Source organism: Hippocampus bargibanti, linkage group LG06 (assembly GCF_051943395.1).
Source record: "Hippocampus bargibanti isolate YZ-2025 linkage group LG06, ASM5194339v1, whole genome shotgun sequence".
NCBI lineage: Eukaryota > Metazoa > Chordata > Actinopteri > Syngnathiformes > Syngnathidae > Hippocampus > Hippocampus bargibanti.
Window position 1 is genome coordinate 13,435,503 of NC_142739.1, and position 25,494 is coordinate 13,460,996.

General features: G+C 42.6%; 1 protein-coding gene across 1 annotated transcript in view; it reads right to left on the reverse strand.

The window, feature by feature from the left end:
- col14a1a (collagen, type XIV, alpha 1a) overlaps window positions 1–25,494 on the reverse strand; it is a 188,575-nt gene that overhangs the window by 78,453 nt on the left and 84,628 nt on the right. Inside the window, exons 17-24 of the mRNA XM_088999600.1 lie at window positions 24,352–24,484; window positions 23,995–24,030; window positions 18,839–18,981; window positions 14,795–14,927; window positions 12,936–13,058; window positions 12,549–12,698; window positions 5,752–5,868; window positions 2,810–2,956 (exon numbers count right to left, since the gene is read on the reverse strand). Of these exons, the coding sequence (XP_088855726.1) occupies window positions 2,810–2,956; window positions 5,752–5,868; window positions 12,549–12,698; window positions 12,936–13,058; window positions 14,795–14,927; window positions 18,839–18,981; window positions 23,995–24,030; window positions 24,352–24,484 (982 nt within the window). The remainder of the gene's footprint in view (window positions 1–2,809; window positions 2,957–5,751; window positions 5,869–12,548; window positions 12,699–12,935; window positions 13,059–14,794; window positions 14,928–18,838; window positions 18,982–23,994; window positions 24,031–24,351; window positions 24,485–25,494) is intronic.

Consider the following 25,494-nt stretch of genomic DNA (forward strand, 5'->3'; position numbering starts at 1 on the left):
AAAGTATTTTCATCAATCCATTGTGAATCTGACTGCAGGCTGTTTTTCAAAGGAAAAAAAACAACCGGAGGTCTTGGGAAATGTCTATGCCAAAACGATAAAGTGGGATGTGGGAGCAGATGTGGTCAAAAAGCGAGAAAATATGTATAAATATAAGTAAAATAGAAAGAAAAAATAAGAAAAGAACATCAGTGAAAAATCTAAATCACACAAGACACACAAACCCGTCTTTTACTCCCTCATTTTAAAAATGTATTTCTATGTTATTATTCCTGTGAAATTATACTGTATTCTGTTGTATCGGCTCTTTTTGTGAGAGGTGAATTACCTTGCATGGAGTAGACATTCTTGTGGTGTCTGTCAACTGGGATCCCAGTGCTGTCCAATTGGACTACATTCTACTTGAATTCCGGTGTATTTTCTTGGTTTGGCCCTCAAGAACAATATCTCGATTGGATTAAGGTCCAAGGGATTGGATTGGTCTGGCCACTCCATCACATTAATCTCGTTAATCTGGAACCAAGCTGCTGCTCACTTTGTTGTGTTCAAAGTTGTTTTCTCCATTGAAGCATTTTGAGAAGCACCATAAACTAAAGGGAAGCTCAGAGGGTATTGAGAATTTTCCGTGGCTGGTCCCTCTCTCTGGAATGACTTCCATCTGAACATTCGGCACCCTATCTCACTGCCCAACTTCAAAACCCGTCTCAAAACTCACTTGTTTGTGTGTGTGTGTGTGTATTTTTGGGCAAGCAAGTCACGATTTGGGAATATATATATATATATATATATATATATATATATATATATATATATATATATATATATATATATATATATATATATATATATATATACCCAAATCCCAAATCGTATATATATATATTGTGAGAACATGAGAGGCTGGCTCTCAGCGGGAAGGGACAGGAAGTGCAAGGGACGACAGGTTTGGATACAAACAAAAGGTTTTAATGAAGGGTTCCAGGGGGAATTCACAAGCAACAAAGGTTTGAATAGTGTCTCTTCCAATACTTAGCAAAACAAAGTCTCTTCTGGTACTTAAATCCAAATAAAGTCTCTTCTGCTACTTAAATCCAAATAAAGTCTCTTCTGATGTAAAACTGAAGACGGAGTTCTTTACAAGAGTCTCTAGGCCTCACCCCTCTTGACGTCCTCGTCATGTAGCCTAGCCACCTTAGCTAGGTTCAAATCCAGTGTCCAGTCGTGTGGTCCCAACTGGCAATGAGTTCCACGCAGCAATCAAGCTTGTCTTTCCCCAAGCTGCACACTCAGAGGCTCTCTGCCTTAAGAGCCCTGCTTTCCAATCAAGCCCTGATCAGCTGCAGGTGTTTGGGTTTAATTGCTGCCTTCCACCAGGTGGGGCCAAGATTCTCTCTGGGTGGAGCCATCTTAGGGGGATGTATTTGCCCTCCAGGACACAGCCTCTCGTGACATCACAATATATATATATATATATATATATATATATATATATATATATATATATATATATATATATATATATATATATATATATATATATATATATATATATACTTGCAGTGTGATCTATCAAACCGAACATGAATTGTGATGGCTAGTTTTGCATCATTCAAGACCAAATTAGAAAGAATCACGCAGCGCCCGTGAGAAGCAGGGACAATGTGAGATGATGAGAGGGAGAATTGATTTTTTTACACTGGTGTGAACATTTTTGCAACATGTCATCTATTCCACAAGCAATTTTGCAGCCTCTCAAGGCAGGCGTCAAAGATCGGCACAAGTAACCGTGACGTCTGTTCTAAAAATAAACCCACTAACGATGGGACATTGTGATTTCCTCAAAGTAGTTCATTTGGAAAACCCTTCAGAGATTTGTAGAAATATTTTTGGGAATAATGAGATTAATCTATTTCCCACCTTGTTGAATCAATGGTGATAATTATTGTAAGTCATGAACTTGATCGGCGTCTTCAGAGAGATGACTATTATGAATAAAGAATTATAGGGTAGCAGAGCAACTTCACATCTCCTTGCGCAAGAATTGGTTTTGGCCTCAGGAATTCCTGTGCTGTCCTAAATTTGAAAGGAATTGCTTGCACAACATAGTCAGGATGTACAATAGCCACACGTTCGGAGCATGTTAATTCAAACAAAAGATGATTTTTTTATACTGTTAATGGTGTCCCCACAAGTACGCTGTTTTTATTCAGTTTTAACTTATGCCCACTCAAAGCTCCTTAGATAGGTGTGGAAAAACAGCGGGTGAGGAATCTGTGTGTTTTCGGGTGCAAGTTTGTGAGTGTTATCGATCTTAAAACTGACAGTGCGCAGAGCCCTTGAGGTCCCTCGAGCTGCGTGATTCAACTGAGCTCATCACCTGGCCAATAGACTGCAACACAGTCACAGAGTCCTCACTGAGACTCAGATATTAAAATAAGTATCTATGAAGGTCGCAGAGACTGCTGCCGAAAGCCATCTATGTACCTTTGGTTTGAAAAGGGAGTGGCGCAGGATCTTAAAATGTAATTTAGGGAAATTGAAAGCAAGACATTTTAAGTATCGTTAAATATATTTTTGATGATGGCTTAATATATTTTTGATGATGCCTTTAATTAATTAATTGTTTTTGAGAAATGGTGCTGTAATTTCTTATTCTTTATTTTTTTTATGATTTATTTTATTACCACGCGTTGTTCACTTGCATTGAAATAAAATGTAAATATTTTTGAGCAGTGTAATGCAAAACACTGACATGCTCCCAAATTGTATCTTTCATTTCATCTCTGTCCCAATTCCGTGTTCAACGTACGTGTCATGTCAGTGATGGAGATGGGAGGTCCTTCCATTCCCTGGTTCTGCACGTGAATGGTGATCTCATATTGACTGCTTGGAAAAAGGTCGTAGAAGCAATGTCGAGAAGCCCCGCCTCCTAAACTCACTTCCTGCCACTGACTGTCTGCAATGAAACAACAAAAACAAGTCCATAATGATTAAAAGAAACTTCAATAACTATTCAAACGTCTTTTGAGAGTTTTCTTCAAATTCTAAAAATAAAATCTCACACGGGTTAAGCTGCTTAGGTGAAGCTGGATAAACCTTTTCCGCACTCACCCATTGAAATTTATTGTGTCAAAAAGAAGGCATTCAACTATCATGATACAAAAAAAGAAGGGCGGACACATCTCCGTAGACCAAATAAACACAAGAGCTTTGCTGCAAACGCCTTATTTGATTACAATCCATGCTAACCACACACACACACACACACACACACGCACGCACGCACACGCACACGCACACACACACACACACACACACACACACACACACACACACACACACACACACACACACGCACACGCACACGCACACGCACACACTAGAGAATTGGACCTTTAAAATGCATGTTTTGTTCAGGTTATTATAGATCGCGATCCTCGCATATCTTGCCGGCGCACATGACATTTGAACAAATACACTGTTTGAGTAAAGAGAACGAAACAAACAATGTCAGCGCAGTATTGATTTATTTGCATCTCTATTCCCAATTTTCAGACTTCACAAAGTCCATCAGTCACAGGGTCTCTTATTCAGATATGCTGAATGAGAATTTTGATTGGCAACCAGACTGATTCATCTCGAAGCACTCCCACATGGATTAAGAGTTGTTTTAATCTTTGAACACTTTTACGGATCAGTGGCGGGCCGTGGATTTCGCTAGGCCTTCGGTAGTGCTACGTTAAAATCCAGACAGAAAAACGTGTGGTGTGATTTTCTACAAGTCTACTAGAGGGTAGCAAGTGTGATTGGCTAGTCACTAGCCAATCATAGTTGACCGGCGCTTTCAAGATGGGTTGCCAACTCGAAATCTGATTGGTTAGAGCAGGGGTCGGGAACCTTTTTGACTAAGAGAGCCATAAAAGTAAAATATTTAGAAATGTTTTTCAGCGAGAGCCACACGCACATACAAACGCTCGCGTGCGCGCGCACACACACACACACACACGCGGCCACTTTTCAACAAAATATCAGAATTTATTATTTAAAATAACTTTGTGATAGTACACACCGTTAACATGGATGGTTTTCCGTTCCTCGTGTTTGGTAAAAATCCAGGAAAACGATCGGAATGAAATTCAATTTGCCGGTCCAGAGGCGAAGTTACTGCTAGCTAGCCTGCACACGGCTCATAAGCTTCCACACTTGCTATCTGCAATCTACTTCTCACAGAAGTATATCGATGCTAACGTTAACATGGGGCTTGTTAAAATGTCACTGACATTCGACTGTTTCATCGATGATATTGTTTCATTGCAAATTAGAATCAGAACATTTTCTCTCCTCTAATGCTCCGGTGCATTCAGGCTGAAGTGCACAAGTTGGGCTCATTTAAAGGGGCGTTTACCTGTTTCAACATGACGGCCACTATCATCCAATCAATATGGCGCTTTCGGCCATTCTAGGTCAGTGTCATCCAATCAAAATTGCGCTTTCCGCCAACTGCAGCCCCAACGGGAAATGAATGACGAAAAAAACGACAATATGTATTATAATATGTAATATTTATCGGCGAGCCATATGCAATCATCAAAAGAGCCATATATGGCTCGCGAGCCATAGGTTCCCGACCCCTGGGTTAGAGCAACAGTTTGACCGACGCATTTGATGTGACAGGGCCCACAGAATTTATTGTGAAGGCGTCCAGGTAGATTTCTGACCCTGGTAACAAATGATGGCTGAAATGTGATTGGTTAAATGCTTAAATATGAAAACACACGTCTGGAAGCAGGAGAACAGGGGAAAAGTCATGAAAGGAAGCGGAAAGACAATTTTGAATTATTGAACTCATTCACTGCCACTCACGAATTTATTTCCGGAATTGAAAATATGAGCGCCATTTGTTTGGGTTTATTTTTTTTAATGCTTGGGTGCCGATAAAGCACTGGCCATGGCCTCTGGCAATGTATTTCTCCTTGGTTAGCACTTTGTTCCAGCTTCAGCTGTTGTTAAAGCGCTATATACAGTAAACAAATATGTACAGCCGCCCTCATTTCAAACTCATATAACTCCAAATAATTTAGGAATTAACTCTTTTGTTCTGACCAAAGAAGAGAGTCTAATGTTTCTAACACTGTATTGAATGTTTATGTAGTCCTAAAACTCAATATTATGTGGGTCATGGAATTCAAGTGACAATGACAAAAACCCTGGAATTGGAGTCGACACATTACACATGTATGGCAAGAATTCAAGGACAATATATAATTAACATTAGCCAATGATTCCGATATTTTTAGCCCAGCAGAGAAAGCTTTGCAGGCCTTGACGATCCGCCACTGTTACAGATAAACAGGAGGTGTTCAAGCATTTGCTTGACTTCTTTCTGATTATACTGAACTGTACTTAATACAGTACATAAAGGAAACATTAAATACGAGTAATCCTTTAGCGGCACCGTTTATATCGTAACAGCAACGTCGAACCATCTGTTGTATAATTATATGTAAATGGTGTGTTGAAGCTGTCAATAGACATACACATGCATGCACACGCACGCACACACACACACACACACACACAGACGCACACACACACACATACATACATACATACATACATACATACATACATACATACATACATACATACATACATACATACATACATACATACATACATAAAGCCCATGATTTACACATAAATAACACTTACATAAACAATGTATTTTTTTTTGAGTGCAGACCGACTTACTGAGTGTTGACTGGATGGAGATTCTGTAATAGGCGGCATGCAGATGAGGCTGCCATTGCACACACATGCTGTTTTGCCGCACCTGGTAGACTGCCAAGTCGGAGACACCGAGGACCACTGGGAACAATGTGACACACAATCCTAATTGATTATGCGACGAATCGATGTGCACGCATCACTTTATCTGCAAAACCATTCACCTTTAATTTGATGTGTGACTGAAGTCAAACAAATCTATTTGGAATATTTTTATGGGTGAAATGTTATCATGGTCGATCATCTGAATGTTGGCAGAGATAAAGTGAATCAAGTGGTGCAAGCAAACAAAGAGAAAGTGACACTCGAGTGGAGGATGGTAACTTTGAATTAGGCTAATGAGTAAGTCTACTGTAAAAAGTAAAAATGAGACATGTGAAGGTTGTTCTGATTTTTTAATTAGGGAAATGTGGTTAAGGCCAGTGGTGGCGATGTACAGTTGCAGAAATAAATTCAGTTATCATTAAAAACAAATATAATGTAATTTTCTCGAAATGAGGAAGGATGCAGCAAGATGTCTGTGTAAGCTCTCAGTCGTACAGGAGTGGTCCATCGATGAGAAGGTTTCTTCAGCCGTCATCTGTACAAAAGTGAAGGTTTCGGACGTTTCGCCTCCTATCCAAGAGGCTTCGTCAGCGAACTAAAGTCTGACTGGTCGTATCGGCCCCATTTATATATCCCTAATGTCCAGACCTGGTGGCGCCGGACACAGCTATGATAGGTCCCTACTCTCAGGTTGGGGGGGGGGGCGCGGGACCCCCCCCCTTGTGGCCCCACTGATTGTTCCTACATTCCTGACTAACGATTGGCCTATTACACCCACTCCCCCGGTATCACCTCATCAGCATAACGACCCTCATCAGCATTGCGAAAGTTGCCTAACCTGTTTTGCCTGAGCAGGCTATTGTATGAACGATCCAAATTGAACCTCACACCACCAGACCGGTTTAATGAAGGATTTTGTTGTTTTATAAGAATCGCCTCTTTCACCCCCCTTTCAAACCATCTATGTTCTTTCGCTAAGATTTTAACCTCATTGTCGTCAAATGAGTGGTTGCTAGCTTTTAGGTGCAAATGTACTGCCGATTGAGGCCCACTAGTATTATCCCTGCGATGTTGATAAAGTCTTTTTTTGAGAATTTGTTGAGTCTCCCCAATGTACTGCTCTTTACAATTTTCATTCTTACAATGTATGGAATAAACTACATTACTTTGTTTTTCATTTGGTAGCCTATCTTTTGGATGCACTAATTTTTGCCTTAACGTGTTTATCGGTTTGAAATAAGTAGGAATTTTATGTTGCCAAAGGACTCTTTGTAATTTTTCAGAAACTCCTGCAATGTACGGTACTGCTACTCCTCTCCTTTTAGAATCTTGAGAATTATTGGTTTCGTTCGCTATTCTTTCTTTCTGACATTTGTTGAATGACCACTGAGGGTACCCACAGTTAGTGAGTGCTCTCCTGATATGTTTTGACTCCCTTTCTCTACCTTCAGTGCTAGTTGGTATTAGTTTAGCCCTATGCTGGAGGGTTCTGATAACTCCTAGTTTATGTTGTAAAGGGTGGTTAGAGTCAAAAAGTAAGTATTGGTCAGTGTGCGTAGCCTTCCTAAAGACTTCTGTTTTTAGCGCTCTGTCCTCTTTTATAATTACTTTACAATCCAAGAAGGCTAGTTGGTTCTCTTGAATGTCCTCACGAGTAAATTTAATGTTGAAGTCTACAGAGTTGAGATGATCTGTGAAGGATTGAATTTCTTGTTTCTTAATTATGACAAAAGTATCGTCCACATATCTAAACCAGTGTCTAGGTTTTGTCCCTGGGAAGGATGTGAGGGCCTGTTTCTCCATCTCTTTTAGATTATACCCGGGAGAGGCCACGCCATGTATCTATGGCCTGCCAAAAATACATAAAGAAGGGTTCCCCCTCCGACCCATTGTTTGTAGCATTGACTCCTCTACATACAATGTAGCCAAATATTTAAAAACTATTTTAGCTCCGTTGGTTGGTAACACAGAATACCACGTAGAGAACACCACAGGGTTTGTAGAGAGGATCAAAGACCTCATATTGGAACCTGAGGAAACTTTGGCATCATACGATGTGACTTCTCTCTTTACATCTGTCCCAACCCCAGCAGCAGTCTCAGTGGTGAGGACGAGGCTGCTGGCGGATGTTTCTCTGCATGAAAGAACCAAACTGAAACCGGATCACATCTGCCAATTATTAGAAATCTGCCTTAATACTACGTATTTTCAATTTCGGGAAAAATTTTATAAACAAATCCATGGTTGTGCTATGGGCTCACCAGTTTCACCCATAGTGGCTAATCTTTACATGGAAGAGATGGAGAAACAGGCCCTCACATCCTTCCCAGGGACAAAACCTAGACACTGGTTTAGATATGTGGACGATACTTTTGTCATAATTAAGAAACAAGAAATTCAATCCTTCACAGATCATCTCAACTCTGTAGACTTCAACATTAAATTTACTCGTGAGGACATTCAAGAGAACCAACTAGCCTTCTTGGATTGTAAAGTAATTATAAAAGAGGACAGAGCGCTAAAAACAGAAGTCTTTAGGAAGGCTACGCACACTGACCAATACTTACTTTTTGACTCTAACCACCCTTTACAACATAAACTAGGAGTTATCAGAACTCTCCAGCATAGGGCTAAACTAATACCAACTAGCACTGAAGGTAGAGAAAAGGAGTCAAAACATATCAGGAGAGCACTCACTAACTGTGGGTACCCTCAGTGGTCATTCAACAAATGTCAGAAAGAAAGAATAGCGAACGAAACCAATAATTCTCAAGATTCTAAAAGGAGAGGAGTAGCAGTACCGTACATTGCAGGAGTTTCTGAAAAATTACAAAGAGTCCTTTGGCAACATAAAATTCCTACTTATTTCAAACCGATAAACACGTTAAGGCAAAAATTAGTGCATCCAAAAGATAGGCTACCAAATGAAAAACAAAGTAATGTAGTTTATTCCATACATTGTAAGAATGAAAATTGTAAAGAGCAGTACATTGGGGAGACTCAACAAATTCTCAAAAAAAGACTTTATCAACATCGCAGGGATAATACTAGTGGGCCTCAATCGGCAGTACATTTGCACCTAAAAGCTAGCAACCACTCATTTGACGACAATGAGGTTAAAATCTTAGCGAAAGAACATAGATGGTTTGAAAGGGGGGTGAAAGAGGCGATTCTTATAAAACAACAAAATCCTTCATTAAACCGGTCTGGTGGTGTGAGGTTCAATTTGGATCGTTCATACAATAGCCTGCTCAGGCAAAACAGGTTAGGCAACTTTCGCAATGCTGATGAGGGTCGTTATGCTGATGAGGTGATACCGGGGGGAGTGGGTGTAATAGGCCAATCGTTAGTCAGGAATGTAGGAACAATCAGTGGGGCCACAAGGGGGGGGGTCCCGCGCCCCCCCCCCCAACCTGAGAGTAGGGACCTATCATAGCTGTGTCCGGCGCCACCAGGTCTGGACATTAGGGATATATAAATGGGGCCGATACGACCAGTCAGACTTTAGTTCGCTGACGAAGCCTCTTGGATAGGAGGCGAAACGTCCGAAACCTTCACTTTTGTACAGATGACGGCTGAAGAAACCTTCTCATCGATGCAGCAAGATGCAAACGTTCATATTCAACTTAAATAGCACAACTGTATAAGCGAGGAAATCTCCCAGGGTCGCCTTCCCGCCTCACTTTTATTTCTTGTCGCAACTTATACCCTTGTTAACACAATTTGCTGACAGGGGAAAATCAACTTGGCTTCAATATCACTGAGTTGCTATTTAGCACATTAAGCATATGGCAGGTTTTCCTTTTAATATGCAAGAAAAAACACACACACATTATCTGCAAGGCAGATGCCATGAATTTTAGACACTTGAATTTGAGCTAACACAAAAAAGAACGTTGCCACGTGAGTGATCTTTTGTATAAACCGCAGTCAAAGGAGTGTATTCCTTTTCACTGTTTTGCAATTAGTCACTCACTCTTCTCAGAGTCGAACAAGTCCTTGCCCTTTGAGATCAATTATGTAAAAATAAAAACGAAATAAAATATCTCTCGCTCTGTTGGGAATGGAATATTAAGACAGCATTAAATAGACCAGAAAAAGCAAATCTAGGTCATGGCCTAGTACAAAAGGTGATACAAACGCAAAAGGAAATCAGGCAAAAGTTATCAAGGAGAACATTTGTGTAGCCATTGCTCAGAAGCAATAGCTACAGATGGAGGGCATATTGCACGTAGTTTGGATGTATGTCGCTAAATCCACTGTATGCTAAGCAGATGCATCTCAATGCAAACAACATAAAACTTAATTATGGGGAGGCATTTTCATTCCCCTCTAGTGGTACCCAAGGCACCAATAATTGTTTTTCCACTTGCTCGTATGTTTGAGTTATTGGTGCAAGATGTGTGTGTTTGCTACGATGAAAGGGATGCTACCGTGAATCACCACAAGCAGCAACTTTAAATCACGTCATGGATAATAAAGATTTAATGCATCATTTTCAATTCCCTGTAATTGAACGCCCCACCCCACCACCCTACATGCTTTTCTATACATATCCTCTGCTTGTGTCAGACCCACAAACAATGATTTAGTGATGATGATGAGACCCATGAAAGCAATCTTTCTAGGGATCATCACCATCATTGGTGAGTCATGGATCTTGCACCAAATGGCAGATCCGTCAGTGGAAATGCAAGGCAGAAGAAAAGAAGACAGTCAATGTTTGAAGTGATTTTGATCTCAGAAGTTGTTTTTGTTTTCTAGTTCTTGTCACAGGCCCAGACAATCAACCAGCACTTCTACAAAGCTATCCCTCATTCAGTGCAAAATAATCATCGAGAGTTGTACAGAAGAACCCATGACATCTTCACCATTACAGCGCTCAGTTTTACAATGCCCTGAGCATCTGACAGTTCCTGACCATGTTGGATCAACCTCCCAACTCATCCACTGTCGTCATGTATGATGAAATGTACCCCCATCGGCAGTACATTTGCACCTAAAAGCTAGCAACCACTCATTTGACGACAATGAGGTTAAAATCTTAGCGAAAGAACATAGATGGTTTGAAAGGGGTGGTAAAAGAAGCGATTCTCATAAAACAACTAAATCCTTCATTAAACCGGTCTGGTGGGGTGAGGTTCAATTTGGATCGTTCATACAATAGCCTGCTTAGGCAAAACAGGTTAGGCAACATTCGTAATGCTGATGAGGTGATACCGGTGGGAGTGGGGCAAATAGGCCAGTCGTTAGTCAGGAATGCAGGAACAATCAGTGGGGCCACAGGGAGTGGTCCTCTGCTCCCCCCAACCTGAGAGTGACCTATCATAGTCACAGCAGATTAGGGATATATAAATAGGGCTGATACGACCAGTCAGACTTTAGTTCGCTGACGAAGCCTCTTGGATAGGAGGCGAAACGTCCGACACCTTCAAAAAGTACAGATGACGGCTGAAGAAACCTTCTCATCGATGGACCACTCCTGTACGACTGAGAGCTTACACAGACATACCTATTGTTGCTCACTGTGGTGAGAAAATGTATTCTGGAAGTGTAACGACAATTATACATTTGTTTTCTTGTAAACTTCCTCTTCCTCTAAATAAGAGGTCCCTAACCCCCGGGCCGTGGACCTGTAGAGGTCCGTGGGTAATTTGGTATCGGGTCACACAGAAAGGATTAATAACTCACATTATCTCCGTTTTATTTATTTGGGACTGTAAAATATATAGTTTTTTGAAAAGTTAGCCAATTCTCTTCTACATCCGTGTGCAGATACTGGTCAAGGCACACTTTTTGGTCCTGGTATATGTTACTGCTTAAATGAAATCCGGGAGACAGACAGAAAAGGATCCTACAACTTTTAAGAAAAAAAGCAACATTTAATAAACAATATCTGCTTCAAATACAGATTTATCTCAACGAGATTCCCACACCAAGTCCATGGTGATGGTGAGTCGGATATTTCATGCACTTTGTTTCTTATTTTGAATGCACTTTGAAGCATTACCATAGCCACCAGGTCGTGTTGCGGCCAGATAAGACATTCCTCGTGTCGTGATTCATGTTCATCTCATTTTATATTTGTTGTATTTATCCGACACACCTTAAATGCCGATTCCTGAAAAATATTGTCTGACATTAAGCCGATCCGTGGGGCAAAATAGGTTGGGGGCCGGTGCTTTAAATTTATGTTTAAAGGAGCAAAGTCAGGTTAGCCTTGTCCGGCCGCCGAAACCAAATCAATATATTCAAAGATTGTTCTTGAAGATAAGCAGTTCAGAGAATGAATGATTTTTCTGGCCGTCTGACGTGGATATAAATATAAAAATATGGTTTGGGCGCTCCGTTTTCGCTGGAGTCTCAATGGAAATGTGAGCCTTTAATATGCATGTTGTACTTCTACCTTGGCTGTTATTGCTTCCTCTCTGTTCTCACTCAGTCACACTACGCCGTCCTTGCCACAAATCTGCAAGGAAGACTTAACCTGACAGCAATGTCCCATTAGAGCTTAGGAATTCAATTCGAGATCTCATTTTAACCACACTGCCATCATTAACCTTCTGGCCCATCAAACTAACCGCAAGATGGATTCCATTTCAATATCATGCAGCCCCCACAGTTGTTCTCCATATTCCCAAGGGTGATTTTGTTTTTAGATGTGAAAATGATCATGTATAAAATGCATTGTTAAATAAATCTGGGTGCAAGCTCACATGTCTTAGTGCTCACTAGGGATGGTTCACTTTGTCCTGAAGGGTAGGAGGCTGTCACTTGTACGCTGTATGACGTGCCACTCTGCAAATTCTGGAGGACAACAGAGTTAACGTCATCACGCACGGTGATCTCCAAAGCGCTCCCTGGTACTGCGAATGACAAAGAAATACACGCGCACACACACACACACACACACACACACACACACACACACACACACACACACACACACACACACACACACACACACACACACACACACACACACACACACACACACACACACACACACACACACACACTATTAAATACATTATCATGGGTGCATATGAGTCAAAAGCCCCTTATGTTTGCTTTAGGTTTGCCTATTCGCTGTATTTTCCTACCATTGACTGGCTGGTAAAGGATCTTGTAACCCACAGTCGTTGTCTGTGGAGGATCCCAGGTGACCCTGAAGTGATTGTACCACTCTTCTGATGCACAAAGGTTTTCAGGAGACAAGAGAGGCACTGGACCGAAACAAATAAACAACTGCATTTGACAAAATAATGAATCCATAATACAGAATGAAACAGTCTAATGCAGGGATCGGGAACCTTTTTGACTAAGAGAGCCATAAAAGTAAAATATTTAGAAATGTTTTTCAGCGAGAGCCACACGCACGCGCCCGCGCACAAACAAACGCTCGCGTACGCGCGCACATACAAACGCTCGCGCGCGCACATACAAACGCTCGCGTGCGCGCGCACACTTTTCAACAAAATATCAGAATGCATTATTTAAAATAACTTTGTGATAGTACTCACCGTTAACATGAATGGTTTTCTGTTCCTCGTGTTTGGTAAAATTCCAGGAAAACGATCGGAATGAAATTCAATTTGCCGGTCCAGAGGCGAAGTTACTGCGAGTTAGCCTGCACACGGCTCATAAGCTTCCACACTTGCTATCTGCAATCGACTTCTCGCAGAAGTATGTCGATGCTAACGTTAACATGGGGCTTGTTAAAATGTCACTGACATTCGACTGTTTCATCGATGGTATTGTTTCATTGCAAATTAGAATCAGAACATTTTCTCTCCTCGCCGTCTTGCTGGAGCTCAAACACTTTGAAAATATTTCAAAAGGAACAGGCCGAGATTCCCCCGTGCACGCCCGCATTCGGTGATCGAAAAGCCGGCTTGAAGACTTCCGCAGACGCCCGCCGCACACACACCGGTGCATTCATGCTGAAGTGCACTCGTTGGGCTCATTTAAAGGGGCGTTTAGCTGTTTCAACATGACGGCCACTATCATCCAATCAACATGGCGCTTTCGGCCATTCTAGGTCAGTGTCATCCAATCAAAATTGCGCTTTCCGCCAACTGCAGCGCCAACGGGAAATGAACGGCGAAAAAAAACGACGAAACGAAAAAGTAAATACACATTTTAGTTTTATCGGCGAGCCATATGCAATCATCAAAAGAGCCATATATGGCTCGCGAGCCATAGGTTCCCGACCCCTGGTCTAATGTCAACTGAAAATTCACAGTTTCACTTCAAAGACCTCTGAAAGAATTTAATTCACTTGAGAATTGGAATATTTTTGCTGTGCTACAAATAAAAACATTTAGTAATCAATGTTAAAAGAAAAAAATTGGAAAAGCAAAAAGAAAAAAAACGATTTTCTATTTTGCACAAATCTAGAACAATTTTATATTTCCATGAGCAAAAATGTTGTGAGGTTCTGGTTGAGCGGGTGTGGTTTAACAAAATCAATAATTTATGTTGCTCATTTATAAGGCAACAATATTAATATAAGGCACAGCTGTTTCATTCTTATAGCTCAATGAAACACTGGATACATGTTTTAAATTGCAAATGCTGCAAAAGATATGGCAAATTTTTTTTTTTGCTGGATTCCTAGCTTGGTTTAATATGTTTATTTACTGAATAATTTATGTGAAAAGACAGTTTTATCTCCACACAAAATAGATTATCTTGTCTTGCTTTGGTACAAGAGCTGGTCGACACAGATGTTTTCATTTGCAATAAGGCCAGCTTCGCGTATTCATACAAAATGATGTTTCTTATACAACATGCCTTCTCCGCTTGTTAACTAGAGGACAGTCGATATTTCTTCTGAGAATGGATGCGGCATTCAATAAGGAATTTATCAGTGCCCCGTAATTAAAAGAACTATCGTAATTATGAACCATGCTCATTTGGACTGCGGGCAAGTGTGTGCGTGCATCTGTGCGTGACTCACATGTCATCCCCTGTGTGGACACACTGACACCATCGTCCCCATCGGTGTACATTGGCATGACAGTCACTTTGTACTGAGTGTCAGGAAGTAAGGATTCCAGCAACATACTTTTCTGACTGGCAGGAACTAACACCTGAATACACAGGCACAAAGAAACAAAAACAACTAATGGATGCTCACACAGTGAATGTAATGTGCCAATCCAGGCTGACATTTCACAAATAAAGGACAATAAAAGTGGCAAAGCTCAAACATTACACACACTGTATGTATAGTCTGGATAAAACAGATGAATTGTATGAGGAAGAGAAATGCTCGTTGGGTGAATTCTATGTTTACTTAAGGGATGCAAAGCACAACCGTTCAGCATTTCTGCTCACTCCAGCTCATTCAAAAAGTCACATGAGGCCAAGAATGAGACATAGCAATTAAAGTTGGATCTTGGTGTTGAAGTTGGTTCTCTTTCAGTATTTGAATGTGCTTGTTCGCACCGAATAAAATTGGTAGACCAAAGTTACAGCAATGACAAAGGGCCAACCAAGAATATCTTGTGGAGATGACTTAAGACTAATATTGAGTGAAGATGACCCTTTCCAACCGTGAGTGACAGTTAAAAGAAAAAAAATCAACTCAAGATTAGCTTTATGGTTCTGGAGAGTTCTGTCACGTTACAAGCTTGCCATTAGTCACAGAAATTTGATGTGCCGTTTAACAAACAGCACGGTGGACTGGAAATGAACCTTTTGGTCCAACTCTTTGCCGGTTACAAGCCCACATAAGTAGAGAGAGTTTGTATCAAAAAGGGCTTTGTTTCGGTAAAATCAGTCAAGATGAAAAGTGGATGACAACAATTGTGTCCTGTGTCGTGAGCTATAAACAAAAACTTTCATCAATCCATTCATTCTCTGTTGAGAGGGCCACAGCTTTAGTAGGAAGCTCAGACATCCCTTTCCCTATCCACTTCTTCCAGCTCTCCCTAGTGGATCATGAGGCATTCCCAGGCCAGCTCGGTGACAGTCTCTCCAGCTTGTCCTGGGTCTTCCACGGGGTCTCCTGCCAGTGGGACATGCCCGGCCGGAACACCTCACCAGGGAGGCGTCCAGGAGGCATCCTAATCAAATGCCTTAACCATGTCATCTGGCTCCTCACTATGTGGAGGAGAAATAAAATGAATCTGATTAGCTTCAGGGAGTAGTCTACTGCTCCCCCAACCTTACAGCAGGGACTTATCAGAGCACCTCTGGCCAGAGCTACCAGCACAACTATAGTTGGCTGACGAAGCTCTTCGGATGAGGAGCGAAACGTCCGACAACTTCAAAGGAGTACAGATGACGACTGAAGAAACCTTTCCATCAATTCAATCTGAACTCGAGCTTGGAGCAACCTCAAAGTTTCTAGTACAATGGTGAGGTGGGGTGGGGTTTTCCAAGCAAAATCAAATGCCAATTCCAAGTAGAAATACCAGCCACAAATCTCCACATTTCTCATGTACTGTCACGGTTTGTGAGGTGGTGGTGGTTTTGGATGACAAAATAAGCAGGCAGGAGGGAGCAGCAGGTTGTATTTGACAAATTGCATTAAAATAAAGTCAGCAGGAACAAAATCTAAAACATCAAAGTCATCTGAACAGAAAAGTACAAAGTATCAAAGAAAACCATGAGTAAAAATCTGCCAAAATGAAATAAACCTGACAGGGTGAAGCAAACACATACAATGACCCGGCACGGAATGGTCATGCTGGGAGTCCTTTTAACTGCCACTGATTGGAACGACCTGTGCAGCTGCCGGCGGAGCCGACAGCGCCATCCATTGGTTGCCAACCAGAACGTGATAGTCTGCCATTGATTGTAATGACCAACACCTGTGGAGGTGCAGGCGGGGCTGACAGCGCCACCCGATCGTCGCCAACCAGATCGTGACATGTACTGACTTTCTCATCTTAATCGTCAATTCTTTTCTACAGGGATCTCCGATGCGAAACATGCATGAAAAAGAACTTAGAATTATAACTTTAGTAATTAATAACTTTTAATTAATAAAAACCTCCATAGGACATCCAAATTCCCTGTGATGAAAACATCTGTGCGCAATCACTAACTGCTAGACCATGTTGGTAAGAACATGCTGCTGCTGTCAGGTATACCAATCCTTCATCAATGTTCTGCTGTGGATTCACCTCAAGATAAAAACAAGGGCAGACTACCATGTGAACCAGTCTCAAGAAAACAGTGGATTGATGGAAAATGTCAAACTGTGGGGGAATCCATGTCATCAAGGCAAAATATGCAAAAGACAAAAGAACAGTAATGCGAAAGGCAGGGTTCAGATTTAAGGTCTTGTCCCACTTTTTGAGAGCAAATGTTTCTTCAGCTAGCCCTGCTTGTTTCTTTTGTTCATCTCTCCACCGTGACCCATCTCTGAAGCCATGGAAGTAAATGGCTGCTGAAAAGATAATGGAATGTCCTCTGGCTTGGTCTGGCCTCTCCATCTTGCACTGCTCTGACGCCACAGCGGGAAATTAAAACGAGGAGGAGAAAAATGGTTCCGGGGATGAGAGTAAAGGGTGGTGATGAGAGAAGAAGTAGGTAAAGTTGCATTGGAGGAACAGATGGAGGAGAGGTAAGTGAATCCCCGGTTGAGATGGAATGTGTACATCGTCAATCTGGGATTGAAGAGGCTGAGTGGACCAGTACCGATGGTGTAATGGGTTTTCTGATGGGAGTAAGTTATTACCAGAATCAACCACTTCACAGCGTGTGAAAAGGTGGCCTTGTTGTCTCTTCCGGAAAATGTGCTACAACTATGTGTACAACTCCTTAGCCAGTTCTAACAAGAATTTGCAATGTATGATAAACGATATGATGTGAACAGAATATGAAAGAAGGGTGAACTTTTTCATTCATATTTGTATTCATTTTTTAAAATTTATTTTTACCTAAATTATTCGAACAAAAATCCACTTGAATTTAGAGAGCATGAATTTGCACTTTTCAACAACATTCAAAGGTTCCACTTGGCAAGCGCTGACACAGCCTAAAGAAAAAAATGTTTCGAAAGAAATTGGTTTTATGTGCCCTTCGTAGAATAAACACAACATTCTACAAAATAACAGAGTGAAATATGATTTTAGATGAAAAATCCAACTTTTTGTATGAATCTCAGGATGCTGTCATTTTGGCTTGTGCTGCCAATTGCTGTCAATTGAAAATGATATCAGAGTACTGAAGGAAGTGATATACTTCTGAAAATTAATTTGCTTAAATTATCTGTAAGGCCTGATTGATTTATCATGAATAACCACAAAAAAAAATCTGCTAAAAAATGTCTGTTTTATGTTTTTTCTTTACAACTTATCACATATTATAACAATTTTGAAAATCACCCTCCTTGCCCCCATACATAAAAAATTGAAATTGACAATTTTAGGCAGTTTTCTATTGTGAAGTTAAAAAAATATGAAATGACAAAATATTCCAAAAGAGTGAAATATTCAGTGTGTTATTCATGTCTATTTTTGAAAGCAGTAAATGATCAAAAATGTTTTCTTATTCAGAATATGTATATATTTTTTAGGAAGCAGCCAGCTGATTCGTTATTACAATGTTATTTTGCAAAATAACAGAATTGGCTTCACCTACAAGTATCCACATCAGTTATGCCCCGTTTATTATTATTGTATGATATGATTAGCAATTTAGGATTGACACTTCTGTGAAGCGTGGGATTTAGGTTAATGGTATTTTATAATAATTGGGAAACACAAATATCAAGCCACCCTCCACAACTAAATTTGAAATCAATTTGAAATCGGACCGTTGCAGCGGACTCCTTCGGCATTGGGATGCCATTTTCAGTTAACAGCAAGTGTTACAAGACTAAATGGCAGCTGCCTGAGCTGGATAAAAACGGGTGGATTTTGTTGTGATTAATTCATATTCTACAAATGACATATTACTCAGACAGTATTGCAGTATTGTGGGGGGCGCATAGAACACGTCACTGTCTAAAAATGATTTGAGCTGACTTCCCCTTTAACAAACTTACCATCTCCTCTCTGTGACTGGCCCCAATGATGGCGTAGGACAGCCTGAAGATCTCCACATTGGGGTCATCCAGCTCCCATGATGCCTTAAGACTCTGCGTGGTCTCATCACTCAGATGAAGGTTTCTCACCGTCTGGCGGGGGGCTGTACAACAGCCGCAGACATGAGGTATTCAACCTTGGCACTGAGCCATCCAAATGTCACTGAAAACTGGCAGTGGGTTTAAGTGGACTGCTTTGAGCAGAGGATTGGACAGATTTGGAAATGTCAGGTTGACAAAATGACTGTTCTAATGGGAGAGTTTTCTGCAAACCAGCAAATTACCTGTTACGTTGGTTTCTGCCAATGGTCCACCTCTAGAATCGTTGCGCACACAAGTCAAGCTTGAACAGACTTCAAATGCTGAAATCTGGAAAGCTATTTCCATCCAGCAACTGTTAAATGAAAGCCTTGACAAGGGGCTGCCCACTTTTTGAAATTCCAAGCAAGCCTTTCAATATATTAAGGTATGTTTTGATTTTTTAAAGCTTTGACGACAGGAATGGCTTCAACTCAATTAGCTGCAGCCGTTTCCACATGCACAAATACAATCCAGATTGCCCCTGAGTCACCCCTGAAATAATTAGTTGGAACGACGGTTGCAGGGTGAATCCAATTTAGGAACACAACCATCACTTGCTTGACTGTGTCGCAGATTTGATTTGATCACATCACCGCAGACAGCGAGCGAGTGAGCGTCTAAACTTTTCAAAATTTCCCACTGGATCTCACTAGATTTGTGAAAGACCAGACGCAACGAGAGAATCATTCAACAATCAGAGGACGTGAGATGCTGTAAATAAATTCTGCCTTGAACAATAATTAAACCTCAGATGGGTGCTCAATAAAAGTAGGGACTATTTGAATATAGATTTCTCACTGAGATGAAATGCTGCATGGTTACTTACGGGTACTTACAGAAACAAATGTAGCAATATTTCCCCTCAGGTTAAGTTTGTTGTTGTTGTTATTGTTGGGTTTGTTTTGTCATATACATCATATATGCATGATGGTTGTGTGGTGGCAGTACAGTATAATAAATGCATATTGAATATGTGGAGAAAAAAATGACTCAAGTGACTCTGTGAATACAGTGATACCTCGGTTTACGAACGCCTTGGCTAATGAACTTTTTGGCTTACGAACGTTAAATTCACGAGAATTTTATCTAATTTGGCATACGAACTATTTATCGGGATACACATGGAGCTGCCACAATGAGTGATGTGGTGTTCGCGAACGAGCCCGTTCTCCTAACAAGGAAATGGCAGCCGACTTTTTTGTCCTCTGTTCCCTGCCAGCAGTCTTCAGTTTAAGCCGCACATGATTGGTCAAGAACGCAGCAGTGAGGGGGGGGTTACAGAAACACAGAGTTGCAAATTAAAATAGATAGGCAGACGACAGAGAGATAGTGAGAAAATGGATAGAAAACAGTGAAATTTGGACTCGTTTCAACTTTATTGATGGTTCAAAGGCAGAGTGTAGACTGCAAGGTTAAAACATCCCATCAATCAGGCTCCACAAATAACCCGCACAAGCCATCTGTACACTTGATGCAAAAAGCGATCAAACGAGTTAAACAGAACACAATTGTCACATCCTCCTTGGCGGCAGGTGTGCGCCACTCTCCACCCTGCTCTCCGGGCTCACTCACCTGATTCCCATTTTCTTGATTGTGCCTTCTGGTTATAAAAGCCACCCGTTCCCGCTCGGTCCTCGCCGGTGTATTCTCTCTTGTTACCCTGTAACCCAGCAGTACGCAGGTTGGTCCTGTTCGTCTATTCGGTTGCCTTACATTCTGTTTTGCCCTGCGTGTCTCAGTAAAAACCTTTCTTGAACTTATTGTCTCAATCGTGTATTTCAGATCCAACCCCTTCCTATTTTTTCTTTTTTCTTCGTCTATCGAGTCCTGTCACCACTCCTCGAGCGGACGTGACATAATACACCAGCCAACAATTGATCTCGCCGGTGGTGACAAGTTCATATCCGCCTTAGCCTATCAGGCGGAGCTTTTCGAGCCAGCTGGCGCGATCGCGGAGGTCCGCCACACCGTGTCATCGCTGGCTCAACGCCTACAGGAGGTTGAGACACACCTCGCTACCCTGACGGCCCCTTCCTCACCCCGCGTGATTAGTCGCGAGCTTGCCCTACCGCACCCTTCACGCTACGCAGGCGAACCCGGGCGCTGTGCTCAATTCCTGATGCAGTGCTCGCTGGTTTTTGAGCAACAACCCTCCGCCTACGTTGGCGATGAGGCCAAGGTAGCCTTCATAACCAGCCTGCTCACGGGCCAGGCCGAGTCCTGGGTGTTGGCCGTCCGGGAGTCCCAGCCCGAACTATGCTTCTCCTACCCAGACTTTGTGGCTGAGCTGCGCCAAGTGTTCCCGGTCAAAGAGTGCGAGGTGGAGGGACTCCTCCATGACTACGTGCAAGGAACGCGTTCGGCCGCTGAATACTCCATCGCCTTCCGTATCCTGGCTGCCTGGAGTGGGTACAACGATCGAGCGCTGAGAGAGGTGTTCCGTCGCGGACTGAGCGCCGCTCTCAAAAAGGAGTTGACCACCCGCGACGCTGGCACCACCCTCAGCGAGATGATCGATTTAGTCATCTGCCTGGACCATCGCCTCCGGGTGAGGCAGCGGGAGCAAGCCGCCCAGCGGCCCAGCCAATCCGGAAGGAAGCAGCGGACGACCACACCCGGCGGCAACGAGTGGTCGTGACGCCAGGAGGGGTCCCCAGAGCCTATGCAGATGGGGAGCGGGAGCGATCGCGCCAACCCCGGGGTTCGTCGCACTCAAGGCCCTTCGCCGAAGACCTCCAGCACCTGTAAGTCCCCATCTAATTGGCGACCATTGGAGGCGGCAAGCACGACGCCCGTTATGTGGCTGGAGTTGGACGGCGAATTAATTGGCCCGTCCAACTCCCAGGCGATACGTGCGCTAGTGGATTCGGGGGCGGATGGGTGCTTCATCGACCCCCAACGGGCAGTGACATCGGGCTGAGGCATCGAGAAACTCAAAATCCCTAAGGAGATTCTTGACCTTGACGGCCTACAGTTAGCCAGGATTACTCGCATCACCGCACCTCTCAAACTCCGGCTGTCGGGTAACCATGTCGAATACCGCCGGTTTCTGCTCATGCCCTCCCGCAACGTGCCACTCGTGTTGGGCCTCCCTTGGCTCAGCACCCATGACTCCTCCATATCGTGGGAGGGCCCCACCATGCAGGGTTGGAGCCCCTACTGCTACGCTAACTGTCTACGGTCTGCTACGGCAGGGCGGGACCCCTCCCGTGGCGGCTCGCCCAAAGAGATCTGCCTCGAGGGCATGCCGCGTTGTTATCACGATCTGCGGGAGGCATTCAGTAAGGACAGCGTGCAATCCTTGCCACCCCACCGACCGTATGACTGCACCATAGAACTGCAGCCTAGAACTGCAGGGGGTCCACTACCGGACTCCAGACTTTACCATATTTCACACCCGGAACAAGAAGCCCGGCGCACATACGTTCACTCTTCCCTCGCGGCGGGACTCATCCGACCCTCGCGTTCTCCGCTCGGCGCAGGGTTCTTCTTTATTGAAACAAAAGACAAGTCCCTGCGTCTGTGTGTTGATTATCGGGGTCTGAACGACATCACCATTCGCAACAAAACCCCTCTCCCCCTAATGGATTCGGCCTTCGCACCCCTCCAATCGGCCCCCATATTCACTAAGCTGGATTTGCGTAGTGCATACCATCTGGTTCGTATCAGAGAGGGGGGCGAGTGGAAGACTGCATTCAAAACGCCCCTGGGGCATTTTGAATACCTGGTGATGCCGTTCAGACTCACCAACGCTCCCGCCGTATTTCAAAACCTCATCAATGATGTGCTCAGAGATTTCCTCAACGTGTTTGTCTTCGTGTATTTGGACGACATCCTTATATTTTCTAAATCCGCAGAAGAATACCAGCAGCATGTCCGACAGGTCCTGGCGCGGCTCCTGCAAAACCGGCTCTACGAAGGCAGAGAAGTGCGAGTTCCACGTCCGCTCTCTTTTCTTTTATGGGGTTTGTCGTGGAGCAGGGGCAAGTTCGGGCCGATCCCGCCAAGGCCAAAGCGGTGGTAGACTAAGTCGTGCAAACAACTCCAGCGATTTTTGGGGTTTGACAACTTCTACCGCCGCTTCATCCACGGTCATAGTCAGAAGACACTCCCACTAACCAATCTCACCTCCACCAAGGTCCCCTATAGGTGGACACCCGATGCGTAGGGGGCGTTCAACCGCCTCGGACACGCCTTCACCAATCCTCCTGTCTTACGCCACCCCGACCCACACCACACGTTCGCTGTAGAGGTCGACGCATCGGAGTCGGTATTATCCCAGCGCTCCCCGGTCGACCAGAAGCTCCACCCATGCGCCTTCTTCTCCCGCCGGCTCAGCCCTGCGGAAGCCAACTATGATGTGGGGAATCGTCTATTCAGTTGCCTTACCTTCTGTTTTTCCCTGCATGTCTCAGTAAAAACCTTTCTTGAACTTATTGTCTCCATCGTGTATTTCGGATCCAACCCCTTCCTATTTTTTCTTCGTCCATCGAGTCCTGTCACCACTCCTCCAGCGGACGTGACAACAATGCTGCCAAAGCTGCCAAAGCTTACAAGGAATCATTCCTCAAGATGATGGAAGAAGGCTACGTTCCTCATCTAGTGTTTAATGCCGATGAAACCGCCCACTCCATTCCATCAAGTTATGACCATCATAAAGGTAAATAAACAACTTTATTGTATAGTACTGTTTATTTCTTTAATTACAATACATTAGCACATTTATTATATATAGAATGAGGTATATTTTGTGTAGTTTTAAGGATTAGAAAATTAGAAAGTAGAAAATTATGTTTTATGGGGGCCTGGGAACTGATTATTCTCATTATAATGGTTTCCTATGGGAAATTAATGTTTGGGATACACAGTTTTCACCTTACACACTCTGTCTGGGAACCAATTAAGTTCTTAAACCGAGGTATCACTGTATTTGGAAAGTGACAGATGTGAAATTAGTGCTGGTATTGAGCATAATATTTGCAACATTTCAACATGGACATTTTCAGTCTTTCTGCAGTTATTTACATTCTTCTTACCAGAGGTTGTTGAGGCAATAGTAGTGGTCTTGGCCACTGGGGAAATACAGAGAGCATCAATCACATAATTAGAGCGAAACTCAGCTACACCCTATATCAATAGCTCAGGTAATTAGATAGATACATACACATCATTGATGGGGAAAATAGATTTCCCACCCTTGAGATAAACAAGGACAAACAAGTTGTTGCAATTAGTGATATTTGCAGTTAAACTCCTTTTTTTGATGATGCCCTCTGAGCAAAGTGCGGTGAGGGTAAGCAATTCCAGAAATTCAACTATATTGATTCGATGATTTAAGGTCAAGTTCTTTCGTCAATAACAGGAATTTCTGGTGGTCCTGAAACATGTCTTACGTGTGGTCTCTGTGACAGACACAGCATCGCTCTCCGACTGGTCTTTGAAGACTGCCATCACCATAACTTCGTACGCAGTGGAAGGACTCAGATCTGTCAAATTGTATCGGTTATCGCTTCCACTAAGAACCACCTAAAAAGCAAACACACATTTAATATTGATTTCTCACTAAAAATTCAAGTGTGTACTTGCATAAGAACCCCAACATGAGTTTGACAACTCAAAGACATCTCACTCGGGATGTGTTTTCCACATTTCTTATCCATACTTCACATACAGTAGTAGTTAAAGATAGTGGGGACTCGCAGTGAGTCAAGATGTCATACATTTGTGGCAATAAACCAGGAATCTGCCAGAAGTATTTATTTTCTGTATAAATGCCAGACTTCCGAGTCCAAGGTCACTATTTCGTCTTGTCAGGCCAATAAAATCTAAAATAATAACGTAAATGAATAAAAAGTACAGAGGAAAATATGGAGCATTTTTAAAGGGGAAGTAAAGCCCAAAATTGTGTTGACAGTAATATGTTCTATACACCTCCACAAGGCTAAACACGGCATTCTGATTATGTTTCTAGAATATGAGTTAAGCAGCAAAAGCCATTCATTTTGAGCCACCTCAAGGGGCAGCCATTTTGCCAGTTGCTGTTGATGGAAAATGACATCACAGTTTTTGTGATTATTATTAATGATATTTTCAAATGGAATGGAACGCCAAGAGTATACAACTAAGAGTAGGAACTTTGAATGTAGGAACAATGACAGGTGAAGGTAGAGGGCTGGTTGATATGATGCAGAGAAGGAAAGTAGACATACTGTGTGTCCAGGAGACCAGGTGGAAAGGGAGCAGGGCTAGAAGCTTAGGGTCAGGGTTTAAGTTGTTCTATCATGGTGAAGACAGAAAGAGAAATGGAGTTGGGGTTATCATAAAAGAGGAGTTTGTTAGGAATGTCTTAGAAGTAAAAAGAGTATCAGATAGAATGATGAGTCTGAAGCTAGAAATTGAAGGTGTGATGTTCAATGTTGTTTGTGGGTATGCCCCACAAGTAGGATGCGAGCTGGCGGAGAAGGAGAAATTTTGGTTGGACTTTGATGAAGTCATACAGAACATCCCGAGAAGTGAGAGGGTTGTAATTGGTGGAG